Raw genomic sequence first — 18540 nt, 5'->3', positions numbered from 1 at the left:
TTACAAGGTGTAAGCAGTTTAATGTTACCGCTGGGCACCACTGGCTTTAATGGAGATGCAAGTTCTTAGTTAAATGAAACCTACTGTGGAGTCTGACTCAAGAGTCTTGAGGAGAGGCACGTGTGGGATAATGTTTTGTTTTAATGTTTTGTTGCGAGTGCTGGTATTCGAGTGAGAAGAGCTGGGCTCGAATCTTAGCGCTCCACCTACTAGCTGTGTGACCTTGAGCAAGTTGCTTTACCTCTCTGAGTACTAGTTTCTTCATCTGTAAAATGGGGGTAAAAACAAGTATCTCATGGGGTTCATGAAAGGGGTTGAGTGGGAGAGTGTCTATCACAGTGTTTGTAACTTCTGAAATGCTCCGTCCCGACACGGAGTTGTTACTGTAAGGTCCCTTTCTGCGCTAATATTTTATAGTTCTGAATCACTATGTTTGGCAATAAAAATGTTTGAATAAGAACCAAGTTGCTGAATTTATTAACTGGTGTTAGGAAGATGAGCACTCCCATATACTCTCCATGAACCCAAGTTTGAATTTCGTGACTGTGCAGGTTAGACCTGGTTACATTTTCTGCCTTAACCTAAAAGGATGCTCCAATAATCAATTCCCTTAAGTTAGAAGCTCCTCTTCTTTAGATCAATATTCATCTTTCTCTTTAAAGGGCATTTGCCATTTCCAGTTAAATTGATGGCTGCAGCCTGAGATTTTATTTCTCTTTATTCCTTTCCCAAGAAGTTAAATAAATGGGCAAAGCTAATGGAGGAAGGGGCAAAGGGCGGGAGGAGGCCTCTTCCCGCTGGGATTTATGGCTCAAATCAACCTCTGCCTCCCTGAGCTGGGGGAGCCCGAGGCATCTGCATCGGGCTCTGTGGAAATGCAGTCTCCTCCATCAGCTGGAGGAGGAAGCCGATAACATCTTATCTCCCGGGATCAGGCTTTGAACAGGACTCCGGGATCAGGAGGAGATTCACGGGGCTCTGGGGCCCCAGGGGGGCTGCTGGTGGCTGGGGAAGCCATTAAGTAGGGCCAGCAAGAGGAGGGCCTCCTAACCTGATTAGCGCAGATGAGAGCTGCTCAGAGCCGGGGCACATGGAGCAATGTCCTGGGTTCACCAACCAGCCAGCCATCCCACAGGCCGTAATTTACTCTGAGAATGGCGGGGGCCAGGGCAGTGCAGAAGTGACCTTTAATTCTGCTGAACTAGAAAGCTGGGATCTGTGGTCTGATTGTCTGAGACCTTGGAATGACCCTGGAATCGTCATTAGGGATAAGCCAGTCCATGGTCACTGTCACCCGTGTTTGTACTTCACAGCTCTGCCGTCCAACAGTCCCATCTATGGCCACTCAGGATCCAACATTTCACTCAACGTCACTGCCCCCCACAGCACATTCCACGGTCAGTGCCATGTGCAGTCCATTCCATGGTCAGCTCTTCCCTTGTCTATGCCTGTCCTCAGACACACTGCTTAGAAACTTGGAGGTTTTTCTTTCCAGTACCCTGCACATGCAGCTCTGCTTGTCTGGCCAACATCTTCTTCCTTGGACCTGCTAGACAACATGGGCTCCAGGTCTGGGATTTGCTGGGGATTCAAACGCACCCAAAATTGTGAAGCTGGCTCTGCGCAGAGCAGCCGGCTCCTCTGCCAGGACTCAGACGTGGAAAGTCTGACCGTGCAGTGGACTCCCCAGACTTCGGGCTCCCTGCCCTTGCCGGCCAGACGGTCCCTCTGCCTAATGGTGGTTTCACAGCCCAAATCTCAGTGTTAATTTTAAACATATATGGAGCAGATTGGATGAGCGTCACAGAAAATTTACCGAGCACCAGCCCGGTGATTGTTTTATGTGGCACTTGAGGGCCGGTGTCTATCAAGAAGGGTTCCAAAGGCATTTCTTTAACTCCATAAATTAATTTAATGAGCAATATGGTTATGCGGTTAGTATTTAATGGTTCTGTGGCCTTGACAAGTTGAAGACTTTCATCTCACTAACAAGGGTGAACTATACTTCAGGGTCTCAGATAGCAATCTCGTAAGTGACTCCATTTACCCTGTTCCTACGTGTGAAATACAAGTTTGTAGTGTTTGTCTAGGGGATAAAATAAATATCCCAGGTGGGGGCAGTGAGAGAGAGTGTTTGAGAGTGATCACCTTGCCCTCTGCCATGTCATGGCGTTTATGTATGTCTCTACTTCCTGGTGGGTGCAACTAGAATTTTTTTGCTGCCCAAGAAGCTGAGCTTGCTTCTATTGTTCTGTCCACCACGTAGACTTGCTTTCAAGGTCAATGGCTTTCTTTGTGGAAGGGATGAGGGGTTGGCTGTAGTTGGACTGGGGGAGGGACTCCAAGCCCAACATGGGGGTCAGCCCTGAGGGGTAAGGATCTCCCCACTCAACCCTCTCCATCTCCTGGATGCATTCATTTTTATCCCCACTTCCCAGATGTGAAAACTGAGGCTCTAACTTGGTGGTGGTTCTTAGTCCCAGGTATTCTCCCTCCCACCATGGGAATTTTCCACCATGGCCCATTGTTGGCTCTTCCCTTAATGAAGAGAAAGGTTCATGTTGCAGTCGAAACAGACTCCTTCAGGAAGCGCCAAGGCTCCCCAGCATGCTCGGTCCTAGTTAACGGAGAGAACTTGTGGCTTGTGGCTCTCCTTTGAAGGGTGGGCCTGGGCCATGAGTGTTGCTGATGGGGGAGACTGAGGCAGAGAGCCCAGACTGGTCCGTTCATGCCTCTCGAGTAGTCTGGACTCTGGGGAACCCAGTTGGCAGAATCTCTCCATCTCCTCTGGTCCAGACAGATCCAGGAAAAGAAGTTTCCAGCCTGGGATACAGCTAATTATGTCCCTTTTCTCCTTTAAGGCCCTCAGAGGAGCGCCATTGCCCACAAGAACCTCCAAGTGGCTCAGCCAGACCCTCTAGGGAGTGTGCCAAGTACCGCTCGGGGCTCAGCTCCACCCCTCCCCCCCACACCCTGCAGTCCAGTCTGCTGGGAATGCAGCCATTCCCAACTACCCAGACTCCCTTAGGCTTCTGCCCCTTTCCTGGGGACGCATTCAGCTCCCATAGTGCCCCTCCTAGAAGTCCCCCGACTCCCCAGGGAAAGCTGACCACCCCGGCTCTTCCGCTTCCCAGAAAACTCTGTGCATGCCTCCACGCTGCACGCTCATCCTCCGTGGGAGGGTCATTTCTGTGTGTCCATCTTCTCCAGACCAGGAGCTCCTTGAAGGCCACATCTATTATCTTTGTGTCTTCACTAACAATCAGGGAGCCTGGCCCCACGTGGTGTCCAGCCAGTATCTGAGGACAAGATGCAAAGATCACACACAAGCAGAGGAAACCTCCGAGGAGGGTGACATGTCCCTGAGTCCCCGATGTACTAGGATCCCTTGTGAAATAGCTTAAACTGCAACCGCGAATTAGACTCTATTTCCATTTCCAAAGCATTTGCTGCTTACATCCTTCAAAAAGACAGCTCGTGTGTTGGAAATACTCCAGTTTACAGAAGTTTGGTGCCCCCCCAGCTTCCCAGATGGTGATCTGGGAGGAACAGTCCTGGCAGCCTCAGGCAATGGGGGCTGAGAGTGGGGGCCAAACAGTCAGGACTGCAGCCCCTGGCTTGCACCCCACCCTCCCCAGAGTCGCTGGGATTTTATCTATGGGATTTCCCTTGATTAGAAACCACAACGATGCTGCTAAGAATAAGAAAATGTTCGACCCCGTGGAAAGAGCAGGACACCCACAGTTGTTCTGGCCAAATGCACAACTTCGCTTTCTGTCCTGGGACCGACATTACCCAGGGCAGTGGGCTTCGTGGAGGGGGATCGTTTCGAAGCAGGAGGTCTGACCGCAATCAGCTTGGGGCCCCTCCCTCGCTGCTGCACTTGAAACACCAGGCTTGTCCCGCCGTATCTGGGTGGAGGTCTCAGGGGCACACAGTGCAGCCACCTTCTGCCTTATTTAGATCTGCGCCATCTGGAATGATGACACGGTGCCAAGTGGTGGCCCAAGTCACTGGCCCCCAGAAAATGGTCTTGGGGGGCCAGGAGCTGGAGACTTCGGAGCAGTTTAGCACTGGAAGGACTGGCTGATGGCAAAACCCGGATGGCTCTTCAGTGCCTCATTACCAGTCTCCCCGGCCTTGGCACCCACTGCCCTCAGCCCCTTCTCTTGCCCTGTATCCACAGATCTGCTCTCAGCCAGCTCACCAGCCCCCTGGACCATGGATAGCAGGGTGGGAAGAGACTGAAGTTAGCTCAGCCGACATCCAGCAGGGCCTGCATGCTCTAGGCAGCCCCACGGGGCAGTGGCCCCTCCTTAGATGCTGAGGGCTATGAGGTCACGCCCATTCCAGCTCTTCTCCCACCTGGGGTCTTCAGGACCCTCCGACCTCACCTGAGTCAGCGCCATATGAGAAAAGTCAGTCAGATTGATTGATAGATCAGACGCTGAATTCACTGATAATAGTGCTGCTCACAGACCTGACTTAGAGCCAGAAGAAACGTCAGAATGTATGCAGCCTGGATTTGTCCCAGCTGTGTTCTATGGGCTGTCAACAGGAAAACCAGCTCCACGGTCAGAGGCCTGTGGGTAATGCTGGAGGCAGTACGGTGTAACAGATGAGACAAAGCATAGGCTCAAAACTCAGATGGGCTGATTCAAAATCTTGCTGCTTACGACATGTGTGGCCTTGGGAAATTACTTAACCTCTCTGTGCTTTAGTTTCTTCTTCTGTAAAATTGGAATAGAATCATATGCATCTCTTAGAGTTAACGTGATGACTAACTGAGTCAATCCCCCAGGATGTCATTATTATTAACGAATGCTGAGTAAACAAAGTTCTGCAGGTTTCTTTTGTGCAGGACTTCTCAGGGCCTTTTCTATGCTGATGAACATGGTGATCCCCAAAATGGGGATCTACAAGGCGCCGTTTCACATGGGCCCACAGAACTCATTTCATTTCATCAAACAGATGTTCCATGAGACAGTTTGAGATCCTAGAGCTAGTCTATTTTATCCTAGAAGAAACGATAACCAGAGAGCTGAAGTAAGCTGCCCAAGGTCACGCAGCAAGTCTATAACGGCAGAATTGGAACTGGAATTGAGGTCTCCTGACTCCTATTCCAATGTTCTTTCTAGTCTGCATCACTGCTTTCACCTAAAGAATAGTGACAACGAAGACAATCGTGTGATGACTAAAATTCACCGAGTGTTTACTCAGCGCCAGGCACTGTGCTAAGCTCCTCCTATTCATGATCTCACTTAACCTCCTAACACACAGGTGCCACATCCAATCCACTGTACTGAGCTCAGAGAGGGCAAGTAACGCGTTCAGCATCACACAGCACAGGAAGGGGAGAGCCAGGACTCAAACCCATGTCTGCCTGGCCCCGAGGCCTTGACTTAGCCACCCTATGGACATTCTGAATGTCCAATGGCAGAATTCTAGGCCTGAGCCGGGGGTGGTGCCCCTGAAAATACCCATGTATTGGCCCCCACCTGCTCCTCTCAGGACAGCTGGGTTTGGGGGTTCCCGGGCTCTGGCAGTTGTCACCAGCCCAGGCCTCGGGGACTGACTGCTCAGCACCTGGCTCTCCTGCCAAATGATTTTGGCCAGAGCTGGGCTTGGCAGCGGCTCTGATGGAAGCTGCTCCGAGCTGAGAGCCTCTTGTCAGCCTGAAATCGGGACGAGCCCTCAATGCGGCTCTCCTCGGGGCTCCCTGTTAAATCAAGATGCCGCGGTGGTTCAACCAAAGGCCTCTTTGTCTGAGGCTCTCACAGCCCACACGTCCTCGCCTCCAGAATGCTGGTCTCTGCCGGCATGAACAGCCCCTATGTTCACCGCTGGGGCTGGATGAGCCAGGGGCCAGCCATGGTCTGCGCTGGGGTGGGTGGCAGTGCGCTGAGCTGGGAGGGCACTAGGGCTCTGGCCGGGCTGGAAACCTGCCCTGCCTTCCCCCCCCAGAACCTTTCAGGGAGGTCACCGTGGCAGCGACTCTGCACACAGCCTGGGGCTCTGGTAATGGTTTCCCTCCTGCCTCCTGCCCATCCCAGCCCATTAGTGCTCCCTCCTCAAACCCTCTTGCCTCCCACCAGGAGCTCTTGCCCTGCACTCGCCTGATTTCCACTTCTCTCTCTGCCTCTGTCTCTCCGTTTCTCTCTCCCTCCATCTTTCTTTCTCTCTTCATCTCTCTGTATATCTGTTTCTCTGTCTCTGTCTCTCTGTCTCCCTCTGCCTCAGTCTCTCTCTCCCCCTCCATCTCTCTGTCTCTGTCTCTCTCTTCCTCAGTTTTCCTTTTCCTCTGCCCTCCCTGGGGGAGAAAACAGCACGTACCACGTGTGTTATATGAAAACTTGAACCCTGTGGGGCAGGTTCCACCCATCCTCCTTTCTGAGCACCAGGCTTCGTTCTGCCTCTTACTTTAGTTGTGGCTCACCACCCCCCCCCCAGCAGCCTCAGTGTCCCCATCGTAAACGGAGGCAACGACGTCTACCTCCAGGACAAAATGGGGTGACACGTGGTCAGGTGTGCTCTTGCAGGGCGGGGGCCGGGGCTGGCTCGTCACAGTAACACTAGGGCATAGCCCCTGTCTGGCTCAGAATGAAAAGCCCGCCCTGTTTGTTGGGTAATTGAAGAGTCAAGAGGCCCAGGAGGAGCCTGACAGGTGGTAGTTCTCATTACATGTCAATTTCTCCTCTTTTCTGTTTCCTGTTCCTGCGGATGTGATCTGTTAGAAAGCCTGGCTCTTGGAGGAACGGCTGGGAGTTGCAGTGTTGTCTTTCCTGCGTCAGTGGGGTCTTGTCTCGTCTTGCCCGGATGTGGGTTTGGCATCGAGAAGGCCATTGGGATATGTTGCCTAGTGCTCGATGCCACACTTGAATTGTTACCCGACCAGCTCAGAGAAGAAGTAAACTATCGCTTCCCTCTTCCTCAACACTGTACTTCTGTCAATATGACCTAAGACCACATGGGGCTTTTCTTGCCCCATTATCATGCCCACTATTGTTGGAGATGGGGCTTCTGCATACCCAAACCCTTATTCATTCATTCATCCATTTGAACAAATGCTTATTGAGGGCCTGCTCTGTGCCAGGCACTCTTCTAGGATCCGTGGACACAGCAGACAACAGATGAGACTGAAGTCCCTGCCGGCGTGGAGCTTACCTTCCAGCAAGGAAGGTACCCTCGATGGGGCCTGTGGGCAGGCCACAGGGCCTCCCTGAGCCTCTGTCTCCTCCTCTGTAGCATGGGGATGAGATCTGCCCTCATGATCTCATCATGAGGTTCCCAGGGGGTGCACCAGGGAGGCCCCAGCATTCTTGGCACAGGGTAGCTGCTGGATCAGGTCATTGCGTCTGAAGCAGCCCAGGTGAAGGGGGCCTGGGGAGGCACGGGCGTGTGACAGGCTCATGTCCGGCTGACCACTGACCTGGAGCCTCCTTATCAGCGGCTCCTCACAGCCCCGCAGTCCCGGGTTTTCCTCTCCCTTCTGGCTGCAGCCCAGAGTTCTCTTGGCCCTGTTCCTCAGCCCTGCTTCAGCAGTGACCTCTCCTGTCTGTTTGAACCAAAGGATCATTCCAGTGTTTTCTCTCCATACCGAATTGAGGGACCCAGGAAGCAGGGCTTTGCCTCACCTCACCTATACCCCTACCCCTCCATGTTAGACTGAGCCAGGTCAGGGGTCCCATGTGCCCCAGGCCACAAGGTGTGGGTATGTGCTGGAGAAGCTCTGACCATTGTCTGACCTAATCCCTCACTTTCCAGCAGCAGACTCTCAGCCCTCCCTGGATGACAAGCTCACAGCTGGCCCACAGCCCTGCCTGGACAGTGGTCCCCCATAGGCTGCCCACCCCTCTCCTCTCTGCCTGTCCAAATCCTGTGAACCCCTCTAGCCTAGCTCATGCCAACTCTTCTAAGAAGACTTTCCACACCCTTCACTTGTATTGCTCCTCCAGGCATCCTCAGCTTAGCCCACATAAGGCCCTGCTAGATCAGACCCATGCCCCCTCTCTCTTACTCAGTACACTAAAGCCACACCAACTTCATTCAGCTCCTGGAACCACCATGCTTGATCTCCCCACCTACCTTGACCAGTTAATTTTTAGGCAGCCTTCAGAACTCAGCTTCAAAGAGTCTTTCCCAAAACCCCTGCCCCCCAATCTTCCTAGGTCCTATCAAACTCCCTCATAGCACCGTGTTGTTCTTGGTAGAATTATCCACTTGTTGTTAAATGACTAATTGTGCTGTCAGGCTGTGAATATCTGGTGCAGCTGGAGTGTGGCAAGTGGGAGACAAGACTGGTAGGATAAGACCTCGGATTGTCAGGCTAAGGATCTTGGACCTGTTTTGTGGGCAGGAGGGAATTCCTCCAGGGTTCATGCAGAATGACTACTTCCTGAGGGTCCTGAGACCTAGGGTTCGGCGGTCACTGTTTTCTGTTTGATTGGCAGATTGTTTAGTTGGTTTACTGGCTGTTTGGCTGGTTGGTTGGTTGACTTGTTGGCTGGACGGTTGATAGGTTGGTTGCTTGAGTGATTAGTTAGTTATTTTTATTAGTTAACTGGTTGGTTAGTTGATTACTTGGCTGGTTGGTTAGTTGATGGGATGGATGGATGGATGGATGGAGAGTTGTTTCATTAGTTAGCCAAATAGTTATTTTGTTGATCAATTGTCTGGTTGGGTGGGTGGGTGGCTGGTTGACTGTGTCTTCCATGGCACAGTCCTTGAGCCTCCCTTATCACTGTTAGACCAAGTTGACCCTGCTTTTGGTTTTTCTGTTCCCGGTTTCATCAGGCCTGATGCCTTTTCTTCCCATCTCTCCGCAGGCACTTGTCCGGCTGCCTCCCCACATTTCCCAGTGTGATGAAGTCTTCCGGTTCTTTGAGGCCCGACCAGAGGATGTCAACCCCCCCAAAGAGTGAGTGGTAGCTCAGGCCTCTCCCGTGTGCTTGGGCGGTATGGGCTAAAGCTGAGGCTGTCATGGGGAGGCCAGGTTGTGGGGACACAGGAAGAGGGAGAGCTGGCAAGGAAAGATGGGCCAAAAAGACAGGGACCATTATTCCCCAGACTCCTGTTGCCAAAGCTTGCTCCTCATTTCCTTTACCCCAGGGCTGGCAAGCGAGGGTGTCTCTGCATTTGGGGAGCAGGTTTTCCTGTAAACTCTTTCTAGCTCACAGGTTATTGTAAGGAGCAGACGAGATAGCAGAGAACATAATGGTCATGCTATTCAGATTTTCAGGGTTAGCACTCCTTGCTCTTAACTGTTGATGGCACCAAGCTCCCAGCTGAAATGCAGGCCTAGGAGGGCAGGTGCTGCCCAGGCTGAAAACTCACCCGCTGAATAACTCAGCAGTCCTGGGCGGCTATAACAGATTTTATAATCATCACTGAAAATAACAATGACTGTCCCTGGAGAGTTCACCACATGGCTTCTACACGTAGCATTTTATGACAGACATTAGGAGCCCTGTCTACAGAGGAGGAAACTGAGGCCCAGTGAGGTTAGGTGATTTTCCTGAAGTCATACAGCTGGTTGGATATGTAACAGGCATGAGACTTGAACCCAAATCTCTGATTACTGTGGCCCAGGGCTGGCTGATGTTTCCATATTTGGAGAGATGTGGGGAACCGAGGTCTTTTTTCTCTCTGGAAGCAGGATACTCTGGGCCCAAAGGTCAAGATGACCCACCCAGTCATGCTGGCTTCTCACATACATGACCAAACTCCATCCTGATGGCCACCCTCTCTTGCTCAGAACACATCCCTCACCTCTGCAGCTCAGAGTAGGTTCTCAATGGAGAGAAAAACCCAGTGTCCACCCAGGAGCTGAAGAGCAGAAGGCAGCCAGGGAAGAGTGTTGGGTAGCAGAGAGGAGTTGAAGGGGGTGCTAGTTGATCGCCTCACCCCATATTTCTGTTCCCCTGAAATCTTAAAGTACCAGGATAGGGGAGAGAGAGGCAGATGGGATTACCACAGAGGGAAGGGAAAGAATGGTACAGGGGAATTGTCTGGGACAGGTAAGGAGATACCCGGGGCCGTCTGGTGATGCGGAGGGGAAAGTCTGAAGACAAAGGTGTGCATTGCACAGCTCCAGGAGAGCCATTCATGCTGCACTTTCTGGGAACAGTGCCCATGGAGATTGTAAAGTGCGCAGCCTGCACACCCATACATGGCAGTCCTACCTAAAGGGGCCCTTTTCTTTTCACCCGTACTGTAAGTCTAAGAGCCTAAAATGGCTCGGGCCCTTTGAGGGAGGAAAGAGCATTACCAGGTCAGAGGCTCACCTGGCCTAACAAGGCCATCTCCCTTGCAGGCTGCCACAGCCTTAAAAACAAGAAAATGCCACAAACCATCAGAACTCATCAGTGACTTGGTTCACAATGTGAGTAGTTGAAAACCACAGGGGAGAGGATGATGCGTGGTCTTGAGTTCACAGCCCAACTCTGCTGCTTACTAGCCACACAACTTCAAGGCAGATCACTCGAGTAGCTTCTCCAAGCCTCTCTTTTCCTATCTGCAAAAAGGGCACAGTGATGAATCCCTGCTCTTGCTATGTCCAAGGATTATCTATGAGACGCAGATGACATGAGGGCTGGGCAAGAGCTCTGCAAACAACAGAATGAGATGCAAACGTGTGTTCTCAGCAGAGGGAGGAGCATGACTGCACCCTCCTACTGTGTGTCAGGCTCGTGAGAGAGGTTTGCACCAGGAGTTATATATTCTTATCCCCACGTTACAGAAGGAAACGGAGGCTCACACCTGGAGCGGGACTTGAACCCAGAATTTTCTGGTTTCAAACAGAGACCATCTTCTTTCTACTCCTCCGGCCTGCCTCTCTGGTTTGAGGAGGAATCGGGGACCAGGACTGTGGTCCTGAGACCTCTCAGTGTGTCCTCTCTGTCCTCCCATCTCCCAGGGCAGAGGAAGCCTCCTGAGACCAGCAGCAGCGTCCCCGGGTCCATACCTGGCCCTGCCCCTCCCTGGCTATATGGCCTCCTGTTCTCCTTCCGTCCGGAGAGAGAGAGATGCCCCTCCCCAGGCAGGTTGTCGTTGGAGTCCCATGTGATCATGTGCTCACAGGAGGAGAGAGGGGTCCTTGCTGGTGGGTGAAGAAGCAGATGTGTCACTACAAAATCAACTGACCCCGCCTTTGAGTCGTGCCTCTAAACCCCACTCTGCCAGTCAGCTAAGTAAATGGGTCCTATTTCGTGTGTCCCCCTGCACGCTAATGGCAATAGGTTAGCCTTTTGCCCGTCTCCAGCAGGCCCCCGAGGAATGGTGGAAACCAGGCTCAGAGAAACAGTTGTGCATTGGCGAGGCAGCTGGCGTGGCTTTGCGGGGCCAGGTGCTGGGGTCAGGGCCTGCCACTCGACTCTGTAATCTCTGACCATCGTTCAACCTCTCTGCCTTTCTGTTTTCCCATCCCCAAAATGAGGTAATGTGGAACTCAAGGAGCGGTCAGGAGGGCTTTTGGAGGTTACATGTGCACTGAGATAACCCAGCCAGGTGCTGTGGGCACAGAGGAAGTGCCCAACAGTTTTGTTCGTGGAAGGTTGTGGAATGGAGTGGAAGGTGGCTCAGTGTGCCCTCCACCCCTGCAGACCACAGCCTGCCTTTTGCAGGGAGGGGTTGTAAATCATTTGGCCTCCAAGTGTCCATGTCAACGGGGGTCATTTGTCTTTTTCTTGAGGTGGTATAGGTCACCTGGGCAGGTTCACAACTCGTCTGGCAAGAGATGGCCTGAAAACAGGAATCTCTCCAGCACACGACAGGCCTGAGGCTCAGGAAGTGGGGTCAGCTGCGGCCAGACAGTCCTGAAGGGCTTCTCCCTGGCCCAGGCCCTGGCCCCACTCGGCCTCCAAGACCTGCCAAGAGAGGCCAGTGTTCCACTGCAGAGTGTGTCCCCCATGAAGGAGCCCAGACCCGAAGGTGACCCTAGTCTGATAGGCTGACCATCTGTCAGCCAGGGGCCTGCACCCCCTCCTCTTCCCAGGCCACCATACGCCTCCCACCTCCATCCTGAAACATAACCATGGGATCAAGTAACAGCGTATTTTGACTCTGGGGCAACTGTGGAGTGGCTTATCAAATTATCAAAGCCTGTGGATTTAGTTGGAATTTTGCAGATAACCCCTGGCCTCTTTCAAGTGTGCTGCTGCAGGGGCCTTTGAACGTTCACAGGGGCTGGGGGGGGACTGTGCCCCTTTACATCTTGCTGGGAAGACAAGGCCTGGCTTGGTGGGGGAGGTGGGCAGCAGGCCTGAGCCCCTCGCCTTTGATCCCAGGCCACGCACTGGCTTCCGCGAGTGGAGGGCCGGGCCCACCTCTGGACCTCTAGCGGTTGCTCTAGACCACTGGCCCCGCACAGAAAGGATGTTCTGTATAGGCACCTTTGGTGAGCCTGGTGCTGAGCGGCTGTGGTGGTTTCGCCTCCTCCTGCGGCCGCCCCAGGAAGGTTGCTCACGGGCCCTGTGCTCCCTCCTCTAGCCACTCACACTGGCCAACGTGTATTGCTGCTGTGCGTGAGCAGTGCTGAGCTCTTCTCGGGCCCCTGGCTCAGGCCCCAGACCCTGGCATTACTCTAGAGTCACTGCTTTCCTTCACATCCCTCCATCCAACTCGTCAGCACATCCTGCGGGCACTACCTTCAGAATATATCCAGACCCTGGCCACATCTCACCGTCTCCCCTGCTGCTACCCTGGGCCAAGCCAGCATATCTCCCACCTGAATTCTAGCCTCCTGACTGGTCTCCCTGCATCTGCTGTTGCTCTCTATGGTCCATTTTCAACAGAGTGGAAGGAACGGTCATTCAAAAATATATGTCAGATCCTGTGACTCCTCTGCTCAGAATCCTCCATGCCTCCCAGGTCACTCAGAGTCCAGGCCGACTGGGCCTGCCCCTCCCCTCTGATGGCACCTCCTGCCCCTCTCCCGCCTGCTCTGCTCCAGGCACACTGGCCTGCCTGCTGCTTCTCGCACCTCCCAGCCATGTTCCTGCCTCGGGGCCTTTGCACTGGCTCTTTCCTCTGCCTGGAACACTTGACCCCTCTCCAAGAGAGCCCCTTGGCCTGTTCCCAACCTCCTTCCAATCTTTACGCAAAGAGCTGCTCAGTGAGGCTGTCTCTGGCCTCTGTTTAAAATCCCCTTGCACTTGCTCTCCCCTGCCCAGCTTCTTTCTTCACAGAACTTGTCACTTCCTCACGTGACTGTGGTTATTGTTGGTCCTCCTGCTAGAACATCGGCTCCAGGAGAGCAGGAGCCGGTCCCTGTCCGTTCACGCTGTGTCCCCAGCGCCCAGAGCAGGCCTCAGAAGACATCTGCCGAATGAATGACGGGGGTCACTCAGGCATCACTCTGGTCTTCGTAGGAGGGAGACTGGGATACAATTTTACAGAGGAGATCAAGGCTCAGAGAGCTGGAGTCGCTCACCCGAGGTCACCCAGCTGCCAAGTGGCAGGGCCAGGATCCAAACTCAGGCAGGCTGGCAAGCAAGAGAAGCTGGTGAGGACACTTCTTAGCCTCTCCTGTGTGGCTTCTGGGGCAGCCGTGTGGCTGGTGTGGGGTGGGGAGAGCCCTGGTCACCAAATCCTGAAGGAGGGGGAAGACCCACCGCTGGAGCTCAAGGGACAAGTCTGGGTGGTGCTGAACATTAACTCTGACAACTAGATGAGCCTGACCTCGTGGAAGCCATACCCCGGCACCCCAAGGTGACCCCCAGCTGTGCACGTGGCCCGCCTGGCGCGGTATCCTGGGACTGTGTGCGCTGTCTTGGCTCTACCTGGCTTTGCTGTATTTGAGCGCCCAGGAACCCCCTGCGGGGCTGCTGGGCTCCCACAGACACAGTAGCCCCCCAGACAGCGGGTCCCTTTGCTCTGATTCCCGTGTGGTGTCAGCGATGGCAAACGGGAGCTGAGGCAGGCCTGGCAGGACTCACAACCTAGTCAGCCACATGACCCAGCAAATGCCTCTTTTTTTGCAAGTTTAAATTTGTATCCAGTTGAAACAATGAACCTAAAGGTTGTCAAAGGGAACAGGCCAAGGAGCTCTGTGAGCCCTGTCCTCAGACCCCCGGAGTGATGCACCTTCCTCTTGGAGAAGGGTCAGGGGAGGTCTAGTCTCGTGAGGCTCCCGGGGGCCTGTGACCCACTGTTCCGTCTCTCCAGCCTCCTGGCCCGCCAGCCACCCCCTGATTCTTAGGAGCCCGTCACAGGAGTGCAGCCTGCTGTCACAGGAGTGCAGCCTGCTGTCCCTGGCCTGCAGCCCATGCCCTGCTGTTCCCTCCCTGGAGTACTCTCCCGACCCCTCTCCCCACCCACCCCGGGCCCGAGGCCTACTCAGCCCTCAGACTTTTCCAGGAAGCCCCCCCTAAAGTCCACAGCCCAGCCGCTGGGAGTGGCGCTGACCATACCACATTGGTCTGTTCATGGGTCTCCCCCCACCGCAGAGGCCCACACTTCTGGACCCCCAGGGCGTGGCACCTAGTAAGTGTTGACTGAACCCAAGTCGGCCGTTTAACCAGATTAAAAATGGAACTGCCCCCTGTCAAGGGAGCAGAGTGGAGAGCACTCTCGACCCCTCTGGGGTTAGGTAGAGCAGGTTCACAGGCCAGCTCTGCCCCTGCCTCTCTGTGCCTCAGTTTCCTTATCTGTAGAGTGGGAAGAACAATAGCGCCAGACCCCAAGGGCTGTTGTGACGATGACGCTTTAATGCACACAAAGTGCCTGGACAGACCGCCGACACTTGCTGTCACCCACTTGCTGTCATCGTCACAGCAGCCCCGGGCCAGGGGTGGGGGGCTGGAGGGCGTGGTGCAGCAGCACAAGGCTCTGCATCACCCCCACCCCAGGTCTGCCACTGCAGCCACAGGGTGGGGGCTACAGCCTGCTTCTGCCACCTGACCACTGTTGGCGCTCTGCTCTCAGCCCGAGCGTGTGGGCAGGGGCACGCATGCATCTGGCCTCCATGTCGCAGAGGGGAAAATGGAGGCCGGGGCTGGGCTGGTGTGCCCCCATCTCATCACACGCTTAGGATCCTGCTTGTCAGCCTGCCCGCTGGCCCGGGAGCTCGCAGCCAGCAGGGCCACCTCTCACACAGCAGCTCCAGGGGCACACGGTGGGCCCAGTAGCGGGCTGAGGGTCTCTTGCTCCCTGCCGCCCCCTCTCGGCTCTAGGCCTGGGCCTGTCCCCTCAGCACAGTTCTTCCCGCTGAAGCCAGCCAGGACCCTAGTTGAATTCCTGAAATTGCATGGGAGGAGCGGAGCCTTGCTAAACAGGTTTTTGTTCTTTGGCCCCAGGGCCACAGAGACGCTCTCTGTTGTGGCCTAGAACAATGGCCCAATGTTCCGAGGGACCCAGGGTGAGAGGCGGATGGGCCCACGGCCAGACCAGAGCCATCCTTGCCCCAGCCTGCCCAGAGGGCCAGCTTCCATCTGGCCTGGGGGTCCACCTCCAACACCCCTGCCACCCACCATGTCTGTGGGACACCTGGGCAGGCCAACGAGAAAGGGAGGATGTGCTACCTGACCGGAGGGGAGTGCCGGGTTTGGGTCGGGGGCTTGTTAGGCTGGCCCAGGGTCTGACTTGGAGGGCGCTGAACGAGGCTTCCAGGAGGACCAGGGCAGGGGCAGGCAGCTGCTCTGGCGCTGGGATGTGTCTGAGGTCAGACCCAAGAAAAGGCACTCCTCGGCAAGGTCTCCCAGCCCCCCTTCCCATTTATTTTTCAGTAGAGATCGAGGCTGTGGCTGCCCTCCCCTGGGGAAAGCAGAGTCCAGGAGGACAGAGGGGACTTTGCCAGCCCAGCAGGAAGACAGAGGGCGTGTGGCAGTGCAGCCAGGATGGCCCTGGGAATTGGGGAGGCTCCTCCAGGGGCCCCCACATCCTCAATCCCAGTCAAATGCCAGGTCAGGCCTGCTCAGAGTCTGACTCCTGATGTCAGAATCCAGGCTCCCCCACTGACAGCAGCGTGGCCTTGAGTTGATGACAGAGCCTTCCCTTGTCTGTAAGTGACACCTACCTGCCCGGGCGCTGGGGAGGATGAAATGAGATGTGTGTGGAGCCTCCAGACCAGGGCTTCCTCTGTTGGCATCCAGGCAGGAGGCAGTCGATCATTCAAGCATTTCTTGATCATCTCCGTGTGAGGCCTGGGACCACGGAAGTGGACACGGCTCAGCCCTGCCCGTGGGGAGCTCGTGGTCTGAGGGGGAGACGGCACCGGCAGGGCCTGGCTCGCGGCTGTGGGAGGCGGCAGAGCGCAGAGGAAGGAGGCCAGGTTCTGGCCAGCCCCCTGACTCCTCCCCCACCTGCTGGGTGGCCTGGTCTGTGTTTAAACTCAGTTTCTTCACCTGGCAAATGGGGCTTATGACAGCTGCCAATCCAGGGAGAAGGCAGAAGGGAAACAAGTGATGGCACAGGTGCTGGGCCGTCCACAGCGGCAGGCAGCCGGGCGGGGGTCAGGGAGCTTTCCTCAAGAGGGGCATCTGCGCTGAGAGTGAGGTGGGGCCAGCCATGGAGGGGGAGTGGGAGAGAAGGGCAGTCAGGTCACAGACAGTCCCTGAGACGGCAGCAGTTTTAAGAAACTGAAAGAGGGGCCAGCCCGGTGCCATAGTGGTTAAGTTCGTGGGCTCCACTTCGGCGGCCTGGGGTTCACAGGTTCAGATCTCAGGTGTGGACCTACACAACACTTGTCAAGCCATGCTGTGGCAGGCATCCCACATAGAAGGTGGAGGAAGATGGGCAGGGATGTTAGCCCAGGGCCAGTCTTCCTCAGCCAAAAGAGGAGGATTGGCAACGGATGTTAGCTCAGGGCTAGTCTTCCTCACCAAAAAAAAAAAGAAAAAAGAAACTGAAAGAAACTCTGTCTTCCTGGAGAGTGAGTGTTGGCTTGGGCTGGGCCAAGAGGAGTGGGCCCCGGGGCAACTGATGTCCAGCCGAGTGACTTTGGATGGTTGTTAACCCTTTGTATACTTTCGCATCAGGTGAGGGGGCAGAATTTGGGGTCTCTGGGGCCCATCCTGGCTCTGACATTCTGTGATCCTATCAGGACCAGCTGACTATTGCATTAGTCCAAGCATGTAACAACCAGGGTCTGGGATGGGGGCTGATGGCTGTGGGAACAGAAGACATTCATAGCAACAGTCAGATGTGGAAGAGGCAAGCATCCTGGAGACCATGTGCCCTCTTCCTCTTCGCAGGCCCTGAAAGTTGGGTCTCAAGGTTGGCTGGAGTTTGGGCATCAGTGTAACTTTGGGTCACTTCAAGGCCCTTAGGTCATGGGATCTGTGTGTATCTGGCTCCACCTTGTGGCGACATTGGGTATTACAGCTGCCAGCATCCTGGCAGGCACCTGCAGACTCACGTGATCCTGCCAGAAGCTGCGCTGACCCTTGAGCATGATCTATCTTGTTTAGCCATCCGTACAGTCCTGTAAGTTTCATGCCTCCTTTTTGCAGCTGAGGAACCTGGGGCTCAGATTGGTTGAGTTACCTCTCAGCTAATAAGTGTCAGAGGCTGGATGCAAACCCTTCCAACTCCAGGTCTGCACCCTAGCTGACCACATGGGGGTGTGATGAAGAGAAGCACAGGGGCCATGGCCAGGGCCACTAGCTCCAAACTGCAAGATGGGACCTTTCGTCTGACCAAAGGGGAGTAATTGAATCAGGACCCCATGGTTGCTGTGGTCACGGGGGACGGGACAGCAGAAGATACAGTTAAGGGCACTTTCCACGTTTGGGGATCTCTTTAAGGGGGATCCAGGCTTCTCGCCAGGCCACATCCCTGAGAAGGTGCTAGGCGCAGGAGCCCCAGGGCCCATCCAGGGCATGCTTGCTGAGACCTTCCTCCAGCCTCAGGAGCTCTGGAGACGCCTTCCTGCTCTGGGGCCAGACCTCTGAGGAGGGGTGCTGCCTGGTGCCCCTGACAGGACAGACACAGTGGGGCTGATTCTAGAAGCACCCAAAAAAGCAATCTCCCTTCCCCCAACCAGACAGACCTGACTCTGGCCTTGGGTCCAGCTATGACTCCAGCCCCAGACCAAGCCCTTAAGCCCCCAACCTGGTCTCTAACACATGGTCCATTTGTGGCTCTTCCTACCAGAGGCTGTTTGGGCGAGGCTGTGCTTATGGCAGGAGGGAGATTTTGTTTTTCAAACAGCTTTACTGAGGTATAATTTACATAAATACAAAATTCACTAGTTTTAAGTGTACAATTAATCCAATGATTGTTAGTAAAGTTACAAAATTGTGCAACCATCACCACAATCCAATTTTAGAACCTTTCCATCACCCTAAAAAGATCCCAGAGGGAGGTTTTTAATTCTTCCCCGGTCCAGGGTCTAGGATACGTTGGCCTCCCTTCCCTCTGCTCCAGTCCGGGAATAGAAAATGAACGTTCCTCGGGACTGAGTCTTACCTCACCCTGTGCTGCTGGGATCTCTAGACCTTCTGGTATCTCCAGCTGCTTTGGCCTGTGCACAAATTGCTCAGCAGCCCAGGGGCGAGGACTGCTTGGCCTTCTCAATGCAGCTCTGAGGTGGAATGGCTGTTG

At 54.6% G+C, this 18540-nt stretch overlaps 1 protein-coding gene across 4 annotated transcripts in view; it reads left to right on the top strand.

Moving 5' to 3' along the window:
• SH3PXD2A (SH3 and PX domains 2A) overlaps positions 1–18540 on the top strand; it is a 242671-nt gene that overhangs the window by 119492 nt on the left and 104639 nt on the right. For all 4 annotated transcript variants that reach the window (XM_058543934.1, XM_058543936.1, XM_058543935.1 and 1 more), the window contains exon 5: positions 8826–8917. In XM_058543934.1, coding sequence (XP_058399917.1) covers positions 8826–8917 — 92 coding nt within the window. The remainder of the gene's footprint in view (positions 1–8825; positions 8918–18540) is intronic.

Source organism: Diceros bicornis, chromosome 6 (genome assembly GCF_020826845.1).
Source record: "Diceros bicornis minor isolate mBicDic1 chromosome 6, mDicBic1.mat.cur, whole genome shotgun sequence".
NCBI classification, from domain to species: Eukaryota; Metazoa; Chordata; class Mammalia; order Perissodactyla; family Rhinocerotidae; genus Diceros; species Diceros bicornis.
This window is presented reverse-complemented; position numbering and strand designations above follow the sequence as displayed.